A 21,534-nucleotide genomic window follows, 5' to 3' on the forward strand; every position below is an offset into this window, starting at 1 on the left:
CCCCTGCCAAAGCAGGTTCCCTACAGTAGGTTGCACAGGTTTTCTGTTTTTCTGTTTTTCTGTTACAATTTTCTGTTGCACTTCTGCACAGGTCCCACATATGTTTTTTGCCATCCTCAGGTTACCACCTTCTTTCTTTAATCTTTATTCCTTATGTGATTTCTGTGGTTTATTTCTCAATAATCTAGTTTCTTATGCTTGAGAGCCAATGCTGTAATGTTTGGTCACCAATTATCTGACTGTTTATTCCTTTTATGCTTCACAGACCTGTCCTTGGGACAGACTGCCACTCACAACCAGCAGGTCTTTACTTCTACTAATCTAAAGATTTCCCTGCTTTCCTTACCTGCTGTTGCTGTCAGCTTTGAGTGATCATTTCTCCTGAATGTGGTGGGCCATGCTAAGAGTTTTGTGCTGAAGCAAAATGTCGCTATGAGGACGAGCACATGTGCACCCCTTGGACCTGCTCACTGAGATGCTCACAGTGCCTGCATTACGTGCTGGCCTTCTGAATGGAGACTAAAGTAGGACTGTGATGTTTGGCATCTCCAGAGCACGCGGTCTTTTTCAGTGGAATCTGCATGAATCAGGGTGAGCTACGCCTAAGCTGTGAATTGTATTTACAAATATAGGTTTACTAATATGATGGCTAATGAAACGCTAATCTCAATTAAATGTTTGATACACGAACATTAGAAATACAGCTATGGTAATAAAAGTAGCATTGTAAAAATAATATCCTACAGAACAGATCTGCTCCTTGTGTATACTCAAAACCACATCTGCTTAGCTTAGTGACAAAATGAATTTTTTCTGCACTCATTAGTAACATAAAACTAATGGATTCTGCTCTGATTCTCTCCATAGCAACTGAATTCCCTGCCAGTTCCATTTAAGGGACTAAATTCTTCTCCCATTTCATTCGGTACAGTTTTGTTGAGAAGAGTGGGACAGCACAGCAGTAACCAAATGAGAGCTCTAGGTCCCAGTGATTGCAAAGGTGTCACTTAGGGCTAAATTCAACTTCCAGATTTTTCCTCATTTTTTTGTTAATTGCTGCTGGTAATGTACAAGCCAGAAGCGCACAGCTTGACGTTCGAAACCTGGCTTCTGTTTGCAGGTCTGGCATTTGGCACAAAAGAAAACATTATACTGTAAACACTGCAAATTTGATCTGGAGGCCGTTGAGATATACCAAGTGTGGAATCCCATAGTGCCATTTTAGACAGACTCTTATTGGAGTGAAACTGCATTTTTAAACTGTGAAAGCTGATTGTTTCTTGCTGCACTGTTTATTTTGTTCCAAACATTTATGATTCAATGGGAGCAAGAAACTCAGAGATAGCTCGAGACACTGTGAAAGAGTGCACCTGCAGAACATCTTTTAAGTACCAGTGTTATTTTCGTCAATAAAGTCTTCAAACTTTGCACATGGATAAAGATGTGCTTTCTCCTTGAGAGAAGGAAGTGCATAAAAGACGCAGCATCCCGAAGCACAAATGAGAAGTAAATCATTGACACAGTCATTTGAAATCACTTTCAAGCCTCCAAAATGTCAGCACCCTCCCTCTTTGGGTTTCTCTGTCCCCAAAAGGGTATTTTGTGAGCTTTGAGAAGTGAGACTTGCTTACAAATTCAGAAATCACCATGTCATATGCATTGTTTTTGCTATTTCCTTTGTAAGTTTATAGCTGGAAAAGTCTGTTTTGATCATGTTCTGCTTAGTAACCATTTCCTGAGCTTACCTAATGGTATCCTAAATCTTGGACTGTTTCCATCCTTTTCCCCAGCTGCTTCTCTGGAAGGCCATTAACCACCTCACTCCTTTCCTGCTTAAAAGAAACCTTTTCTAATTTCCAGCTTTGAATTTATTCATGTCTGGCTTATAATCATGCGTTCTTGTGCCAACATTGTTGCTTATCTTGAATAGCTCTCTTCCTTCCCTGGTGCATATATAAAGTGACATGATATTCCTGCTCTGCCTTCATCTTCCTAGGCTAAACATCTTGTTAGGCGCTTTTTGTCTTCTCTTGTAAGCAAGGCTCTACACCCCCTGATTATATGAGCAGCCCTTTTCTGCAACCTGCCAGAGCTTTGGCCTTTGTAACGTCCAAACCATATTTAAAGTATACAAATGTGAATCCAGCAACTCCCTGAAAAAATTGTTAATTACCTATGCTGTTTAAATGTCTGCCTTTGTTAGATTAAAAAGCCCTTCACTATCAGGGATCTCCCGCGTAGACCCTTTTAAAATGTGAGCAGGCAATGGAAAGCTTCTTCTCTGTATGTTGCACAGGCTTTGTATCACTCCTTCAGATTCTAAAAGACAGAAGCACAGTCCCTTAAATGTAGACAACAAACGTGGCACGCCGTGCAGTGTTTGGGAGCTGTATACACAGGAGAGAGGCTTACAGGATACTTATCATTGCTGAGGGCAGTAGATCACAAAGAAACCTCTAACAGGTATGGTACAGACAAGCCTACATGAGACTTGAAATAAACAGGAGCTGAATTTGACAAGTACAATTTTTCAGCAGATACAGACAACTGCAGAAACCTGAGAATTGTAGCAACCTGAAAACTGCTGAACAATTCCCAGTAAATCCATTAACTCTTCTGAGAAAGAAAAAGAAAACACAGGGGCACGAGCAGTTCCTAAGGAATTATGTTTGATTGAGTTAGTGTTCATCAGAGGAGGTATGCAAAAGGGCTGTGTGTTCAAGCTTAGCCCTTTGCAATAGCAAAGCAAAAAGTATTAGCTTAAACACTTTCAAAGTAGTTAATTGACCTTTTACAGTGGTTTAAGCAAACAGATTTTACTCCAAATTTGCAGTGAATTTGGACCGTGCACATAATCAGCTTGCACAGCTCTGTTGATGAGTGCTAACTCATTAAGCTGTGATAACTTGCTCACTTGAAGTCATCTGTCCACACTCATCATGCTGCCTTAAGCAATGTGCCATAGACATTTTATACTGGAAGAACATTAATGTTCTTTACATGTTGCAGAGAACTGGAAGGCTTTTAGCGTTGGCTCAATGCAACCAAGGTATGTCACTTGTAAGCAAGTTAGGATTTGGCACAGAGAAAAAATTTGAACATTTTTGGAACAACAAAAAAAAGTATATTTTCCCTATCCTTCTTCTGGGATATCGCTGAATTTCCTACCTCAGCAGAAATTAACAGCAACCTCATAGATCCTACCATTGCATCCAGTGAGATACAAGATTTATCTCAGGGTGTAAAGACACTACTGTAACTTAGTTGATGAAGGCCAGGCAAATGGAGACGATGTTCAAAGCTCTCAGCAATCTCAGAAAGAAAAGGTTGAACCAATTTCTATATTTAATCCATGTAGCAAAGCTTTTCTTTAGAATTAACATTGATAAAGCTGTGTTACCTTATTCCTCTGATGTGGCATAGGAAGGATTGGTGATGCTTAGTTCATCTGAAATTAAGGCTGCCCAGAACAACATAAGCAATGAAAATGTTAGGTACTGGAATCCAGATCTTCATTTTTCTATTTGAGAATTGAAAACTATAGTGAGCATTGTGTGTGATTACAAATTATACAGTTTAACTATAGTGTGCTAGAAGACACTGAAAACGGTTGGTAGTTTTTTTGGGTTTTTTTTTGACTGAGAAACAATATGAAAACAAACTCTTATCATGTTTCTTGCCAGCGAAAGACCAAGGGTAAGTACTTTGAAGCTTGTAATTCTAGGTAGACTTGTCTGTGTCTCATTTTTGGTTTGATCTCTAGCATTTTTCAGTTGACTTTTATCAATTTCCCTAATTAAAATCATAATGACTTCTTCATTTATTACAGCAGCGTGACTTTGAAGCCAGGTCTGTGCACCTAAAATTCAGTAAGATTTTTGAAATATCTAACAGTTATACCCCTTTTTAAAGCAAATGTAAAATGTATTCTTGCATCACATAATGTGAATTTATTGAGCTCAACTTTTTTTTAACCATGTAGAACCCTGCACTTAAAATCTAGCTTGTTTTGCAGCATGAGAATTGTTGTCAAAGCATACTTAGCAAACTCAGAAAATATCCAGGCAAGGAATACTGTACCTCAGAGAGAATCTTGTAAAATGCAGTGATGTTCACCATCTGTGCTGTACTTCCGCAAGTTAAGCTGATTTGACTGAGGGATATCTATTGTCTATAGAACCTGGGACTTGTCCCATTCCTGCCTTTCATTCAGCGCAGTTGAACTGCCACTGAACTGTGCAGTTTCCCATTACATAAAGAGCAAATGATTTGCATCAGGTAGGTCCCCAACAATTTCTTTTAGAGGGCACGTCCTCTTCTTATGGTGTGTACCCACACTGTGTGCGTCTGCCATGCACATTTACTTTTGCAGCACAGGTGTGCACACTTGATGCCAAAAAAAACCTTTCCTATGTAGCTAAAAGAACTGAACCCAAACTTGCAGAACAAGACCTACATCTTATTTCTGTACAATATTTGGAATAATCTGATGATCTTCATGTCATCTGTGCATCTTTCTTACTAAAGAAAGAAAAGCAATTATTATTCTCGGTTTATTCGAACTTTTCTTGCTGAGTTCTCAAATCTGTGCTAATGCAAAATGACCAAGGATGGTCAGATTGTCAGCAGCATGTCACTCCTGTTTTGTGCACCATTTTGTTTCTTGAAATGTCACACAGTAATGGTAAAACATGGACAGATAAAATAGTATGTTCAAAGGTACCACATGTGTAAGCTATTTGTATAATGTATTTATATACAGATACATACTTTTAAAGCTGCTGCCTACATTCAAAATGTACTGTTATGAAGGTTTCTTTGTATTTTACAGAATATTTGAGAGTTGACAAATTGGAAATTTATAAGAAAAATCATAAACATCCTCACAATGCCTGGCCAATTTTTCTATATTAAAGTACTAGAGAGTGCTCCTGTGCAGCTATAGAAACAGCTTAGGTATCTTCTAAATGAGTCAATAATTTTTTTTTCCCTAGGATGTAATTGGAAAAGCGCTGCAGTATATTGGAACATATGGTGAGCTCTGCAACACAGAGCAAGTTGTGGCTCTGATTGACGAGGAAATGTGTATCAACTGTGGCAAATGTTACATGACCTGTAATGATTCCGGCTACCAGGTAAGAGCACAGCTGTAATTAGCAGGAAGGCACAATGAGTTATCTTTCTGCTGCTGGGAAGAAAGAATCCACCTTCTGTTAATGAGCAGGTGGCAAAAGCAGATGTCTAAAACACCGCATTTGCGCCCCAGTGTGCTCCCAGGCTATGCCATATGAGCCCTGTCAGAGCCGTTTGCTCCGCAGCACCCAGTGCAGCTTCTGGGGGACAATTCAAGGATGGGACCGCATCTCTCTGCTCACTCTGGGTCACTTTCCTGGCCTCTCCCTAACTACAAGTGGAAACAGGGTTCTTCCGGTGAGGAAGAAAATGAAGGAGATCCATGTTAGAAGGGTCAGATGGAGACAGGAAAACTCCTGGGAGACCTGAGAGCAGCCTTTCAGTATCTTAAGGAGGGCTATAAGGGGACAGGTTCTTTAGCAGGGTCTCTGTGGAATCTATTGTGCATTAAACAATGATTTCCACAGTATTTCTTCCATTCATCACATTACAAGAAAGATTTGTCAAAGACAAACACTTTAACTGAGCAGTGAGTCTCCTCAGAACACCAAGACCTTTTGTTTTTCCTTAATTCAGTTTAATCAATATTGTCTGATGACTTACTTAACTACACACAGCCAAAGAAGGAAGTTTGCCCATCTAAAATCAGCTCCTGTGATTAAAACAACTGTCAGAACAAAGATAGACATGTTTTTTCCATTGATATGAGAAATCCAGTGCTGCATTTCTACAGGATTAGATGATTAGAGTAGTCTTTACCTAAATTTCTTTTTGACACTGTGATCTTCACGGCCTTGTGTCACATTTCCCAGCAAAAGGGAGACTATAGTTCTTGGAGAGCAAAGGACTGTGTCCATATTTAATGCAGCTTACTTCTCTATAACTGGAAAAAATCAGTATCAAAGGCACCAAAGTGTAAAAGCCTAGGAGGTGCTTAGCACAAAAAGTATTTTTCCTTTAATGTTTAAGGAAATGGCAAATAAATTAATTGCAGAGAATTGCAAAGAAATTATTAATTGCAAAGAAGTCAGAAGCCACAGATACCTCAAAATATCCGCTTATATTTGTTTCAAAATATCGACACTGCTCAGCAGAGCTACCATCTTGTAGGGCTCCAGCAGAAGAGCTTTCCCTAACTTGAAGGTGGCACTGCAGTCCAGGACTCCGTCTCTTCGAACTCCATAATGATGCACATTGTTACTGGGGAGAAGGGAAGGAAACCTAAATGCAAACCAAAGTTTTCTTTGTGCTCAAGCTGAATTAAAACACACAGATTCAAGGTGTTTTGTACCTACTTTGTGCCCTCGCTTTTTCTGCATCCATTTCATCACTTTCTCCCCTACAAAACCCCAAATGCCACAGGCGTGCCCTGGAGCTGCCCCACAGACCCACCCGCTTGCTCCCCAGCTGCTAGCAGTACCTGGGGACGTTTGCAGGCCCAGCTTGGTTGCAGATACGTGAGAGTTTGGTTTCCAGGCCAGGAAAGGTCTTGTCTTCCTAAAACTCTTAGATTTTCTACTGTTTATTTTTTTAAAACTTTCCTAGGCTTGTTTCTTAGACACTGGAGCTTTTGCGGTTTTGTGATGCTTTTGTTTATGTTTTTAATTGCCATTTCCATTATACCAGGAGCTTATTTCATTGAGACTTCAATTGTTATTTCACATTCAAATTCACTTATCACACTAATTGGTAATGAGAATTCACTGCATGGAAATGTGAGAAAGAAAGAAAGCTCTGCCTGCCCAAAACTCAGATAGTCCTTTCGAAGACTTGCAAAGGAAAATAATCAGAAGGCACAACATGGTGTGTTTCTCCCCATTTTTTATTAAATTGCTTGTGCTTTGCTGACAATAAAAAGCCAGAATAGCCCAGAGGTGCTTGCTGTCAGCACTGCTCTGCGGCTACGGCTGTGTGTCGGTGCTCCCTGGCAGAGGACTGTGCTGACACTGCCTCTGGACAGGGTATCATCCCTGTGAGCCTGAGCTGCAGGAGTCATCCATTACAGCCCGCTCTGGAGGCTGGGATGGCGTTCCTAATTGCAGAGAGTCAGGGGGCTTCTTCCCTGCCAGCCCAACAGTTGCTATAGCTGCAGCACCGGAGCGCGCCAAGATGTCTCCAAGAGCTGCACTGCAGGAAATGCAGGCACTGAAATGGGAGCGGTTCTGACCTTTCCCGCAAGGGGCATCAATAACGTGACCCTCCCATCCGCAGGCTATCCAGTTTGATGCTGAAACCCACCTGCCCACGGTCACAGACAGCTGCACGGGCTGCACCCTGTGCCTCAGCGTCTGCCCCATCATCGACTGCATCCGCATGGTTCCCAGGACCACCCCATATGAGCCCCGGCGAGGGCTGCCCCTGGCCCTGAGCCCCCTGTGCTGAGCCGTGCCTGCCCTGCGCTGCCTCACCGCCACTGATCTGCCTTCTAATTAAACCTCAAAATCAACCTTTATGAAAAAAAAAAAGCGATATTGGGAGTCATTACAGTGAACTGTCTTTTTTTCCAGTTATTATTTTTATGACAATTAGGTTCTGAAATTACAGAAAGGCAGCAATTAGGTGGTTGTAGCTGTCAGTTGTCCACTGTCTGAAATGTAACTTTTTCCTTGCGATTTGTGCCGTAATTTCAAAAGTCCTCTGTAGGCTGTTTAATCTCTATGTAATTTCTGGCTGTAAATATAATTAAGAAACCATTTTTAATGAACTACAAATCAATGTACAAGCTAACAGTTTTCAAGGAGGCATTTTGTAATTAAACATTACATTTCATTTTAAAAGAGTTTCTTAGAAGATGTAATTAACTACACAGCATTCAAACAAAGTGATGTTGCTTCCATTTTTCTATGGGAAGAAATGAAAGGGAATTTAAAATAGGATTTAAGAACTGGATTAATCACTTTCAACTACTGCAGCATATGGTAGTGTATTTTTATAATCCTTTCTAATTCTTTCTCACACCAGTCACTTAATAAGAATAAATTTGCTGTACCCTGACACATGCTGAACTATTCAGATTTGGTGTTGCCTGGGTACCGTCATCCTTACTTTTTTCCCCCAGTGAACACTTGTAACATCTATCTACAAACAGTTAAACCAGCTTATTGCAAAGCCCAGGTTTCATTTTAGGATTTGGAGAAGGGACAACGTGTTTTTTCCAAGCTCATCCTCTAAATAACTTTTTAATTGTGCCAATTAATGTTCCGGAATGTACATGATACAGGTCAGAGATCTGATTAGGTGCAATTGGAATACACACCCAGCAAACCACGTTTGCCAAACATACGTGTGTAGGGCAAACTGGCAAGATGATTTCCCCCATTGCCAATTCTTCATAGTTAGTGGTTGCGTATCGCTACCGTGATTTCACAACCAAAAAGAAGTACAGATTTGTCTGTCTCACTGAAGAACATTTCAGTATTAACCCATTTTTCATTCACAGTAGGAACTTTCTAATATGAATGCATTGCTGTCAGCTTTACTCCACTTAAGAACATAAAGCCTTTAGTTTCATAATAATAATAAATGATCTATTCATTCAATTTCTTATACCCCATATTGTAATCGACCAAAGCTTTGATTAAAAATATTCCAACTTTCCTGGTTTGAGATTTGTGCTCCAAATTACAAATAAATATTGAAACCAACTTGTTGGTGTTGAGTTTTTTGTTTGTTTTTTTTTTTGTATTACTTACAAAGCAGAATTTTATTTCAGAGACTTGTCAGGTGGTGTTTCGTGATCTCTATAATGCACTCCAGGAATCATTAATGAGTTAATTTACGTTTACATTATTCCACTAATTGCCTGTAGTGCAGAATGCAGCATGCTCTTTGCCCCTGTTTGGTGTTTCTTTGTCTCCCATTGACGTGTCTTCCTTTTGTATCCTTTTCCCCACACTGAAGGCTCACCTTGTGACATCCCCTGGCAGGCTCAAGCCCGAAGTCTCCACTAATAGCTTTGTCTTCATACTTCTCCTCACAGTTGTGAATTCTTCATGCTTGAGTAGAAACAGATACTTGTACTGATTAAAAAATATTTGCCTGAAACTCATTTCAAGCTTTTGGTCTTCTGGTAGCTCCTTCTCTCACATGAGTAATAGGAGACTCAGAGAGAACAAGTTGTTTGGTGAGTGTTTGGGGCGAGATCTGGGTAGTCTCAGTCTTCTTTCTGAAAAGCTGGTTGATAAGTACCTGTGCTCTTGAGCAGGGCAGAAAAAAATCAAATCCAGATTTTCTGCAGGTAGCTCTTATATGCTCAGTTAGCAGACACAAGGACCCATGTCTATCCTATCCCAGGCTGCTACCACCTACCTCTTACTTGGTATCCTATCACAATCTTCAAACGCTGTCCCTTCCTCTACTGAAAACATCACATCTGGTAGCATGGCTCCTTTCAAACACAGAGGATGCCATGAAACCTGATTCAATTAAGTGACTAAACACAGGTACTTCTTTTACATCGCAAATGTAGCAAAAAAAACAGAGCTTTTCTTGTGATAATCAGTATTCCCAGGATATCCAGTGTTCCTAAATTGCTATAAAGTAATCTTTGGAAAATTAGTGATATTCTGTGGGTCAAGATGAGAAACAAGACTATAATTCCATTTAAAAAACAACAACAACAACAAAACCTAAAAGAGGAATAACACGTTATATTGTTCAGATTTCTTTCTTCCCACCCACCCTCTTCCCCACTCCTCCTCTCCCAAGTCCATTAACAGTTTTGGGAAATGCATTCCTGAAGGAATGTGGATAATTTCTACCTCTGACAGTCAGTGATATATCTCTGTGTTGCTGGAACTCAGAGAAATGGCCACATTTAGGTCTCCTGCAGGTCTTAACACATCAGTCAGATGAGGTGTTAACAGTGGGTAGAGGAAGATACAAAAGACCTGGGTTCTGTAGGTTTATACCTCCATCTTGGGGAATCCATCCCACTGAGCACATTCAAGAACAAGGAAACAAATCAGTAAAATCTGGTCCAAGTAAAATCTGGTCTATTTTGCAAACGCTGTAGCCAGTTATTTAAAAAGGGATATGAATTTTCAAAGCATAAAAGGTTCCAAATTAAGCTCATGTATTTCAGTGATTTATCTGCACATTTAAGGAATTATGTATTATTAAAGGCATACTGAGCCAGATACTGCAACCCTGACCCTCACAGCATTTAGACACGTTGTCCTGTTGATAACTGTTATAAAATATTGTAAACTGTATTTGACAAATTAAATAATGATAGAAATGCCACAGCCCATCCTCCTCTGCCGCACTAGCACATTCTTATTCACATCATATTCCTGAGCAGAAAAAGCTCCCCATATTCAATGCATGCTCTTCAGTCCAAGAAATACTTGAAAAGTCTGCCAAATATGCTTGTGTGAATCCCAGTGCACTCATACACGTTCATTGGAAAAAGAGATGTTTTGCCTTGCTAACAGGCTATAGAGGCAGTTTGGTTTTTGGCCTCTAGGATGAACATACTCAGTATTTCCAAGGCACAGCACTGGCAACAATAATAGCTGCACTTGAAAAATTACACAGGATTTTAAAAATATGTATTTTTCATGATTTGAAATGAAACATTAATTTGGTCTCTTAGCAAAATTAAAACCAGTGTTTGTGCACAAACCTGATGGGCAGCCTATATTTCCAGCGTTGCAGCCAATGAATTTGCACACTGCTCTGATGCTTTACCATTTCTTGGAGGAGGAGGACTCGTTTGCAGACGCCCATTTGCTTGGTCCCTAAAATTGGGCAAGAGAATCACACAGTCTACCTGTCTGGAGTCTTCTGCATTGTCTCTTCAAGGACACAGGAGAGGGCACCCATGGAAGAGACAGCTTGGCAGCCAGCAGCCCCAGAGTCGCTCACTGCCCCTGCATCCCTCTCCCCATCTTCCCATACGTATTTCTCTCACTGTTGGTTCCTCCAGCTTTGTTATCTCAATGTGGCAAAAGAACTTGCTAGTTCCAGGCAAACTAGCCAAACCCCAAGTGAGTGGCAGCAGCTCCATGCTTCATAAAACCACCTTTTTTAACACAGTCCAAGACTGTAGCCTTAGAAATATAATGGTAAGCATGGATATTTCTTGTCAAGAAGAAGATCCTGCCAACACATTCTGTATGTATATCTACTGTAACAGTGAGGTTGAACACATTGTTAAATTTTTATATTTTTCGACATTTCCTAGTAGAAAATATTTTTTTAGATAAAGTATTTATTTTATTGGCAACAGTTTCCCTTCACTAGGATGCTCCACTTCTTTGATGAACTGTGCAAGATAAGTTTTCATTGGCAACATCTGGCAACCTGGCAGAATCTGTAGGCAGCTGGATTGGTAGTTGTAGTGTGGCTGCTGGGCCTTTCAGTTAATTAGGCTGCTTATGGGCCATCTGGGTCACTTGTCTCTGCTGTTGCCATTTTTCTTTTCTGAGGAACTGTGCACTCTGTGGTCATTTCTTCAAGAGAATGTGCCTGCAGCCTTTGTGGCTGGGCTTTCCCAGCTCATCTTTTTTTTACACCAAGCACATGACATTACAGCACAGTTAAGGTTGCTCCTTGGTATGACTACCAGCCACCTCAGGAGTTCTTCGCTTGCATTTCAGCCAAGAAAGAAGCAAACACACTGGATGCCTCCATGGGCAGCACACATTGTCTGTGCCTGCAGGCCTCCCCAAGGCCACACTTCTCACCTGCCTGGTCCGGAGCCACAGCCCTCCTTCTGCTCACTGAAGACAGGGTTAGGGCTTGTCTCTGAAGTCTCCACATGTAATTGTTGAGAAATAGGGTTTGTGGGGAACCAAACTCCCATTGTTGTGCAGATGAGATGGCCTGCAGATAAGAGGCAGCCCTTTTGTGCAGGTACACACCAGAGATCTGTAAGTCTGAGTTTGGTGACAGTCAGAGGCTTCTGCCACTCGTGTGGGTGTACTGCATTCTCATTTATTTTAGGAAGGGTGAGCGATAGGACGTTTGACAACTCTGACGCAAACAAGAGAGGCAAAGCAAAGGGCAGAGGTGCTTGGCTGCATGGCCATCCCCATCCCAATGGAGGCAACAGGGCCGTATGGTGCTGACTGCCCCAAGTAGGGGATGCAAGGGCTGCCCAGGGCTGTCATGCTCTGCTTTGGCTTCGCAAGATTCAGTCTGTCCTCTGCGCTGCTGCAGGGCCCCGGTCAGCCCTTGCATCGCTTTGATGTTAGAACAAAAACAGGACTGTAGAATTCCTTTTTTGAAGCCTTTAAGAATTATTTATATTATTTGATAAAATAATACAAAATGCAAGTGAAACAGAAATAAATTCTACTTTGCATAAGGATAAATATGTATCGAGGCGGTCAGCAAAATTGTGTCTTGGTGTCTCAGGCAGCTCTGCAGTGATTTCCTGCACAGTCACGTGATGTGTAATTGCAGGAACTTCCCATTGTACATATTTGCTGTTTCACCATCGCATGAAGAACGGTCTTTTAGAAAGCCTCACTCCGCACTCTATCGATCTTTTCTTTTGACTGTGTGTAGGTAAGCCCCTTTTGTAAGTTTTATGAGGTGCAAACATATATGCTATTTTATGCTACCAGTCTATTTATTGGATTAGCTTCAGGATTTGATGCAAAAGCTTAAGATGATATTGAAAACACATATCACTTCTATTGTAGCTAAGAAAATCAGCTTTAGAATTAGAGAGACCTTGTAGCAGGCATTATGTATAGCCCTTTAGCTTTTTAGCAAGGCTGTTCTTTGTTGCTATAGCAACCGAATTAACCATTTCATTAATATAATGGAATAAAACACATTTATTCATTTTTGCACTCACGGGTAATCCACATTCAGCTTTCAGCGTACTTGTCAAGCTGTGTCCCTTTCACCTCAGCCCCTGATATTTCCTCAGCGTTTCCAAAGGGCCTTTATTTTAATTTTTCCTCATTGGGGAGAGAGTGAGCTGTTGGTTTTGAAGAATGTTATATTTTTGTAATTAAATTTACCTCCGTTTCATTGGCTAGCTTCCATTTAGCATCCCTTAAGTGGCAAAGCAGACTTCACAGGCAGCATTCGGCGCGAGGAAGCCGAGGTGTTCTTCACAACAGAAAAGAACAAATCATTTAAAACACTGAAGGCCCCCTGCCCACGCACAACTCGCGGGCTGGGCTTGGCGTGGTGAGTCCTACTGCAAATACTGACAGTACTCAGCTGTGTGTGCTGCCCAAACATTCCCGGTGCTGAACTGCAGTGTGAGAAGCAGATGGAGTGCTACATTCTTTGTTTACCCTGGTTTTAATGTTTCCCAAGCCATGCCCACACTTCATGATGGTTATTGAAATAATAGCTTAATTAAAACAGTAAGCTCACCATCAGCACAAGGAAGCAGGAATGCTCCACGCATGTGGCATGGCAGAGGCAACACCAGCCTGTGTTTACATTGCTCTTCTCAAGAAGGGCCACTTCTCTCCTTCCTCTGTGCTTCATGCCTGCTGAGCTGGTGCAGCACGAGAGTGGCTGTGCTGAGGCATGCCCCTTCCCACATTCCCTTCCAGTTCAGATTCTGGCCAGTAGAAGTGATGAAAAGCAGGACTATCAAGGCAGATAAGGGCACAGTCGGCCATCGGAGACCTCCTCAGCTGGCACATGCCACCTGCTAGTGGCATGCTCAGGCGGACACCGGTTCCAGGCTAGTACTTAAGTGACTGCCCTTCCAAAGCATGGACTGATGCAAATTCATGGGCCAAAGTGCAGCCTGTGAAATTCGTTAGTATTAACAATTCCACATCTGAAGTCATTGCAAATGAAACAGAGTAGCTAATGCAGGAGGTTGGGTTGGTCGGTTGTCTTCTTTTTTCTTCATAGATTTCTGAAGTTACTAATGTGAAACTGGAGTTTTACTGGAAACAGAGCAGATGTGTAAATGATTTTGAGAAATGAGTTAATTAACTTTGAATGTATAATCCCTTTCATTAAAAAAAACAAGGCATAGAAGTAACTGCACAATAGCATATTGCCTTCTTTAAGACTGCTCATTCATTGCTGTTTGAGTGAATGTATAAATCATATAATCTACAAGGGCCGGAAGGTTCTATGCCACTCACATGTGCTGCTTTCCCTACCTGAATTACATGGTAAACGCTTCCTCCTACGTGGCTCATTGTGTGAGATGTGCCCCGAGCCCCCGGAGCAGTCCGCTATGCAGCTGGGAAGGGAAAGGCCCACAGCCCACCCTGCACACAGCACCTGAGCACAAAGGCTCTGTGTGTGCTGCAGGCAGCACTGGGGCCACATCCTCCTCCTGCCTTTGTTTCTCTGTGCACTGAGAGCACTCTCCCAGCTGCCCACTAGCACAGCACTAATTTAATTTTACTGGCGCTCATTGTGATGCTGGAGGTGAGGCATTGGAATGAGTGAATGTTGCGTTAATGATAAGCCTTTGAATCAATAGCCTACTTTTGGGCAACTTGTGATTTGGTGCAAGTTTAGCCGGAAGAACATCTCCTTTAGTGGTTAACAAAGAGCTTGTGGTTTCCAACGGCACTGCAGCCAAACAGAAGAGGTCTTTCTGCACACAGAGGCTAGCAGTGGCACAAGGACATATACATGCCTGTGGGTTTTCTTCAACCTTAGCAATTCTCTCCTATCCTTCACTACAGCATGGCACTTCTTAAAATAACAGGTAGGTGCTTCCAATGTTTGAGAAATAAGGCAGAGTGGTTTCGTTGGGGCCCTCACCTGCAGCCCATTGGAAATCCTCTTGTCCAGGCAAGAGAAGAAATAACAGCATTTAAAGCTAAGGCACCCAAACAATGGGGCTGCACAGCCACTTCCCTTTCCCTGGCACAGGCTCCTGACCCCCGGGACTGATGAGCGGCACTGCCCAGAGCCACAGTGCCCACCATCAGCATTGCTGCTATGGGGAACCTGGCAGTCTCTTAACCTCCTTCTGCATCTGTAAAATGAAGGTTAAAAACTTGCTTGCCTCTCTCCTGAGGGCTGTTGTATGGTTGATTAACACTTGAACAATACGCTGCGTCTGTTCCAAGCTGAATATTATTTCACCATCTAGCGCGGAGCCTCTATAAATCAAGCCGTGGTGGCTGGCCCAAAGCCAAACAACCAGGTGAGAACGAGGGCCACTAAAGACACTGTACAGCCCAGCAACAGGCACAGAGAATGGCCGACGGCTGCTGCCCTAGGGCTCTGTCAGAGCGCCGGCAGCCGCCTACGAGCAGAGCCAGCCCCGGGCCGGGCGAAGAGCGGCTGCGGGCGTGCGCCGACGGCCGCCTCTCTTTCCCGCAGCAGAGGGCAGCGTTTCTCCAGGTCCTGCTAAGAGGAGAGGGGAGCGCCCGCTCAGCGGCTGCGGGCTGCGCGGTGCCCCGCTAACTGCTGGGCTCGGGTAATGGAGGCAGAAGCAGTCTAACGCGAGATGCAAACTACCTCCTGCCTTACAGCCCGTAGCCAATACCGCGGAAAGCCTGCACACTCGGTGCGACAGAACTTTCCAAGCTTAACTATTTCCCCAACAGCCCGAGGGCTTGCAGCGGTACCTGCGATCCTAACATTTGTGCTGCGACAGACACCGCTTCTCTGGTCTTACATCAACATTCGAATACCGCCTGTCCCTGCCATCTGCGTTGCCCTTCAGTAATGAAGAAAGGTGTAACCTCCAGGTTAGGGCAGCACACACTGATGAGTAACTAATTCAGAGAGATTTCTTTCTCTACTTGGGTGCCTGGATTCATCCCAGTTATCCATAGTAGGATTTGAGGCCTTAGAAGCAAACTGCTTCCCCCTGGTAGCTCACCACAGCACCTCGGACTTGGCAGAGCTCCCCTTTGCCTGCTGCAACAACTCAGGTGTTGGGCCATTCATTACGTTAATTGAACTTTCCAGTCCACATGGGTGTGGATGAAGCAAGAGGCCAGCAAGAGTCTGGATACCAGAATAAAATTAGCATCACAAGAAGAGAAAGGAAAGTGTTACTGTTTTACCAGTGCTGCTGAATTGGGCAGACGGACCTAAAAATAGATGAGAGATGTCTGTATTATAGCAGAACGAGGATGACTTCATGCTACTTCAGCTGAAATGGTATTTTGCTGCATGAAATGTTAGGTGTATAAACAGTGCCTTATATGTACTCATCTGCAATATAGACATGTTTATATATGTATGTTCTATATAGTACAGATTTCATATAGGTCTAGACAGATGTTAATTATTACTCATTGCTATGTTTCTAAGCACTTCATTTGAAACACTGATAAAAAGCTATCCGTGGATCTAGCTCCAAGGCTAGCTCCAAATACTTTGTCTGTAATGTATGCAGCCCAAAGCCTAGCTTTGAAGGGGGGGGTGCGTGTCAGCAGCACAAAAGGATGTTCCCCTGAGTTGTGTGGTGAGAGCCAGCTTTGCTTTGAAGTTGTGTGCAGCCCTGCCATGGGGGTAACAAAATGGCTGTTAGGGCCCAAGGAATCCCTACTCACTATACAAGATGAATTTCCTGCCCTTAAACTACCAGCTTGTAGATCTGCTCCTCTTCCAAGGCCAGGCCTGTGTCTAGACTGAAAATAACACAAAAAATCTGTGCTATCCTCCAAATTCAAACAACCCCTTAGGGATCTAATCCCTCTATGTGATGTCTTCACTTATCAGCTCACTGCCACCAATACCGACCCATCAGGACAGTACCAAGGGATGGGAGCGACATGAAATCCAAACCACCGCGACAGAGCTCACAGACAGCCCCAGAAGCTGCCCCTGGGTTGAGTGAACTCCCTAGGCTGCTGCCACTGTGGTGCCCAAAGCAGGGCTCAACCTCACTGCTCTGCCCACAGGCTGCAGCCTGCTGTACCCAGTAACCCATAACCCCTGCCTTACCTGTGCTCACAGCCTTGCATGCCTTCCTTTGCTTTCACTGCAGTAAAAATAGCACAACTGTAAGCAACCTCCCTGCCACTGATTCAGAAGCATATTACTGTAGCACAGATGTATTTCAGGGTGAACACAAAGGCATCTTCGTTCTCCATTGCTCTGAAGTCAGTGGCTCTCCTCTCCTCACCATTGCAGGACATGCCTCAATGCCACCTGTGGGAGCAGGATGGGGAAACAACCTGAATATTGACCCTGGTAGAAATGGCTCCTCATCTCTGTTCTGCAGTGTGAACAGAGAATGCCAGAGCCAAAATGGGAACTGTAGTGCAGGTCAGTGTGGCATGCATGCAGATACTCTGATGGCTAGTGTGCAATAATTACCTGTGATTATTGCACAGTTCAGCTCATGAGTCAGCCAGGCGTGCTTTCTGCTTCTGAAACATCATTTCACCCCACACACCTTTCTTGACCTCATACACTCTGCTTCTTTGAAGACACCTGTGCATTCTGTCAGCTTTATGCATTAATCACACTGCTTGCTCATTACTGCACACTCCAAATCAAAATTAACATCACCTTGTGTATTGCCGAAGCCAGCGGCTGTCTCGGAGCAGGGCAACAGGATGACCCCTGGGTCCAACAGCCTCCACAAGAGTCCAGACAAGCCTGGAGGTGCCTGGGTCACAGTTTACTGCCATGTCCTGGAGCCAGAGCCCTCCACAGGGCCACAGGACACATGTGATGCCCCAACTCTGTCCTCAGCCCCTCCATTCATTTTCCACGGCCTGGGCACCCTGCAGCAGCTGTACACGTGGCTAGAGAAAAAGGAACGAGCTAGGAGGGTTTCATTCTTTGCTGCACTTGTTAATTGAAAAATATCACTTTAATTCAATAACAACATATGTTGAATAAACATAATAAGCCGGTGGTAGCAGAGTGATGATGCTATGCTGTCACTTCTGCTTTAGCCTTTCGGGTTCAAATGAGTGTGTTGTCAAATGACTCCTTTATAGCATTTGCCAAAACATGTTTACAGAAAGGCTCCGGCACAAGTGTACTGCACCGTGTCAAGGCCACCAGCGTGCACATGCCAGGGAGCCCAGCAGCCAATGGGGGGGGCACCAGGACAGCACAGGAGAGGCTGCTCTGGAGAAAGGGGAGAGGGCACACGCCAGTCACTGGGGCATTTCTACTGGCAGTCAGCTGGAAAGATGCAGAACTTATCTCACAAACAGGACTGCTGTGAACTTGGTAAGAGCTTGCAAGTTTTAGCATTTACAGATGCCTTCATTTGGCAGTCATAATTATTATAGGAACCACTAATCTGAAGGGAGCTAAAGGCTGCCAGAAGAAAAGTATTATAATTAGACCAACACCTCAATCCATGAGTGCTCATACCTTAGTACCACCCATGTTACAAGGATGTTGGATTTTCCATGGTTGGGAGCCCACTGTCTATTATTCCCCTCTTTAAATCCCATCAGCCAGATGTGCTGCAAAGGCTCCTGGTGCCATGGACAGGCTGGCTGGGGACACTGAGTGACGTGACTGGGAGCTGGGCTGGGCCAGGGCCAGCATACTCAGCTGCAGCTCTCCAGAGAGAGCACCTGCAGAGTAGGGCAAAACCCACATTTGCTGAAGGCACTGTTTTGGTCCAAGGTGGGGCTGTTGGCAGAAGGAAGTCTAATCTGCCCTTCTCTCACCATTGTCCTAAAAATGTTTGTTATGGATGGAGAGGTTTCAAATTCAAGCTCAAGGGCACCATCTCTCAGCAATAAAAGCTGCCCCCTGCTCCAGAAGTGGCTTCTAGCCTTTCCTGGCACCACTGCTCCTCTGCACCAGGAGGCATTATGGTTCAGCTTAGGTTCAGCAGCCATCTTAGTAGTGGGAGATCTCACTGTTGTCTCTGCACCTATTAATGGTTAATTACAGGAGGAAGAGCTCCAATAATCTATCATGTGCATAAAATACAGAATTTGGCAGAGCTCCAGAGAGTAACTGTCAGAGAACACTTGTATTTTGAACAGATACTAAGTCAGGACACCTCATTCCAACAAACAGACGTAGAAAAGGTTTAACATCTCTACCTCTTGCTGGAAAATGTTTCCATCAGCAACAGAGCAACAGTCCTCAACCACAAACTTCAACAGAACAGCAACAGTAACAAAAAGTTCCATTACTAAACTAACTCTTGATAAATACCAGATTATTTCCAGACAGTTTTGCATGCAACTGCTAGATGTAATTTGCAGAGTGAGTGCCAAATTGCCATACTAATTATTTCTGGGCTGGTATTCCCTCTGTGACATGGTAGCATTTGGAGAATGGGGACTAACCAACAAGTGAAGTGCTGAAGTGGGAGATTACTAATAGGGCTTCTGAGAAAGAGAAATATCACAAATACTAACGCAAATACCTCCTCTTCACACACACACTCTCAATTTGCACCAAGCCAACCCAATGCACACAACTGGCCTACCTCTTTGTATCTTCTTGGCACCACTACTCAGGCAACTAGTGACTACCGGTTGTGGGCACAGTATCAGGGTGCCCATGCAGGGCACTGCAACCCACCCCATGGCCAGGCCAGGCCTTAGCCCTGCACACACACTGCCTGACAGTGTGCCTGACTCTCAGCTTTGCACTGTTCTGGGAAGGTGGCGGGGCCAGCAAGAAGTTCACTTAATTTGAGTCTATTAGCAGGTCGGTGTCTGCTTTTATTCCTGCTCTCTCGCTAGCAGTTTGTTCTGAGTCAATTTATCAAATTGGATGCTTCTGCACACTGCATAATATGAAATGGAATAGAAAAGCATTCCTGCTGTACTGTAAGGTTTTTTGCTTTCCACTCCTTTCCTCTGTCTTATTTTCCCATTTTTGCTGTTGAGCCAGTACTCTACCAAGTTTAAGCAGCATAATTTTAGTCTGGCACTACAGACACAGTGATTAGTGAAAAGAAGCAGGGAAAAAAAAAAGAGTAGGTTGGCGTTAAAGACTTTTAGGTCATATTTTTCTTCTGTTGAAAAGAGAATTTATATGCATTAAAAGACTAATTACTGAAAGTAAAATATCCATTTAATATCTGATGGGAAACAAATCATCACATTGCTTTGGATTTTGAATATCAGCAAGTTGATGGTTGATAATGAGATTTGACCGAGAAAATAAAAAGTCCAAAACCTGCAAGCAGTAGCAGCAAGGATGCAAACGATGTTTGCTAAAATGCCAGCCATTCTCCCTTTGCTGCACGTTCAACTGTAGCAGGATCTTGAGGCCAAGGGAGTTATACTCACAGCAGGGGCTACTGGGACAGATTGGATGGCTCAAACCATGCTGGCTTGAGAACACCACCAGATCAGTCCTTCATTGCAACAGCATGACGGAAACAGATTTTAATTTAATTTGCACCACCATAAGGCCATAGACATCTAATGGCTGGCATAAGTGCATAGGACATCAGTCACACCAGGAGGCCTGCTGCTCTGCGTGCCATGGGCCTGCCAGGAGGCCATTCCCAGACCACAGGCTGGGTCTCGCCTCTCAGCACTGCTCCCTGAGAACAGCACCTCCAAAGAAATTGCATCCCCCCCTCCTGATGGAGATCTAACATGGGCACACAGAGTTTCCTTTGAAGCGAGGGGCCCACAAGCTTACTGTGCCAACCAATTGCCTCTTTTTAATTTTTTTTGTGTGTTTGTTTACATGCACTTAGTGCTGCAATTGCTTTAGGGTTGCCTCAGAGCAAGATGAACTCAGCCATGGTTTAGCCTGGTGAAGGCTAATCTCATTATGGCTAATCTTGTTTACCATGTGTACTGCTCATAAAGCAATGCTTGCTGTTAGCTCATGTTCTCCTCAACAGCAACCCCTTAAAGATACCCACAAGGGCTGTACAAGGTAGTGACAACCCACTCCCACCCAACCTAACACCTCATCCTGTTAGGAGAAGGCGGGCAGCAACTCTCTGTGCTCATAGCAGTAGGCTGGGGCCTGTAGCACTGCCAACCCCACAGCACATTATCTTGGCTGTAAACTCTCACACCGTGATTTTGCCCCACAGAGACTGGTCACCAGCAGCCTCACTGGCTTCTGGATGCCTTTAGTAATACAGTTCAACTCTGCTGCAGCAGAACCTTGCCTAAAGGAATGATGCAAACCTTTTCCCCATTACCATCTCAGTAACGCGCCTAATACGCAGCTCTCTGCCTTTTGCATATGGCTGCAGGAGGATACATGCAAGAGGAGTACTCCTGCTGCTGGCTTCTGTTGTCTCCAATGAGGTTTCTCCTCCCAAGGTCCCCAAGGCAACACAGTACAGGGTTGAGAACTGCCAGCCCTGTGGGATGGAAGTACCCCATGCAGCCCCAAGGAGAGAGAGCCAGCTGGTGTCCCTGCCCATGTGGCTGGATGAGAAACCACTTCCTTCCTCCTATCACAGAAGCAGGGCTACTGCTCTGCATTCTGCTTTTGTTTTCTCTCCTGTGCTGTGCTTTCCGATATGCCATCAAATGCTCACACTCCTTTGGAGTTCAGCTGAGCTGGACCATGCTGCCA

The 21,534-nt window shown here is 43.7% G+C and overlaps 1 protein-coding gene and 1 long non-coding RNA gene across 4 annotated transcripts in view; one reads left to right on the forward strand and one right to left on the reverse strand.

Moving 5' to 3' along the window:
* DPYD (dihydropyrimidine dehydrogenase) overlaps window positions 1-7,614 on the forward strand; it is a 316,371-nt gene extending 308,757 nt beyond the window's left edge. For both annotated transcript variants that reach the window (XM_042873805.1, XM_042873806.1), the window contains exons 22-23: window positions 4,995-5,135; window positions 7,345-7,614. In XM_042873805.1, coding sequence (XP_042729739.1) covers window positions 4,995-5,135; window positions 7,345-7,515 — 312 coding nt within the window. In that variant the 3' untranslated portion in view covers window positions 7,516-7,614. The remainder of the gene's footprint in view (window positions 1-4,994; window positions 5,136-7,344) is intronic.
* A 9,078-nt stretch (window positions 7,615-16,692) lies between these two features.
* LOC122181634 overlaps window positions 16,693-21,534 on the reverse strand; it is a 29,422-nt gene continuing 24,580 nt past the window's right edge. For both annotated transcript variants that reach the window (XR_006179518.1, XR_006179517.1), the window contains one exon: window positions 16,693-17,196. This is a non-coding gene — a long non-coding RNA (uncharacterized LOC122181634). The remainder of the gene's footprint in view (window positions 17,197-21,534) is intronic.

This window comes from Lagopus leucura, unplaced genomic scaffold (genome assembly GCF_019238085.1).
Source record: "Lagopus leucura isolate 7727_CA_CO unplaced genomic scaffold, USGS_WTPT01 Super-Scaffold_100009, whole genome shotgun sequence".
Lineage (NCBI taxonomy): Eukaryota > Metazoa > Chordata > Aves > Galliformes > Phasianidae > Lagopus > Lagopus leucura.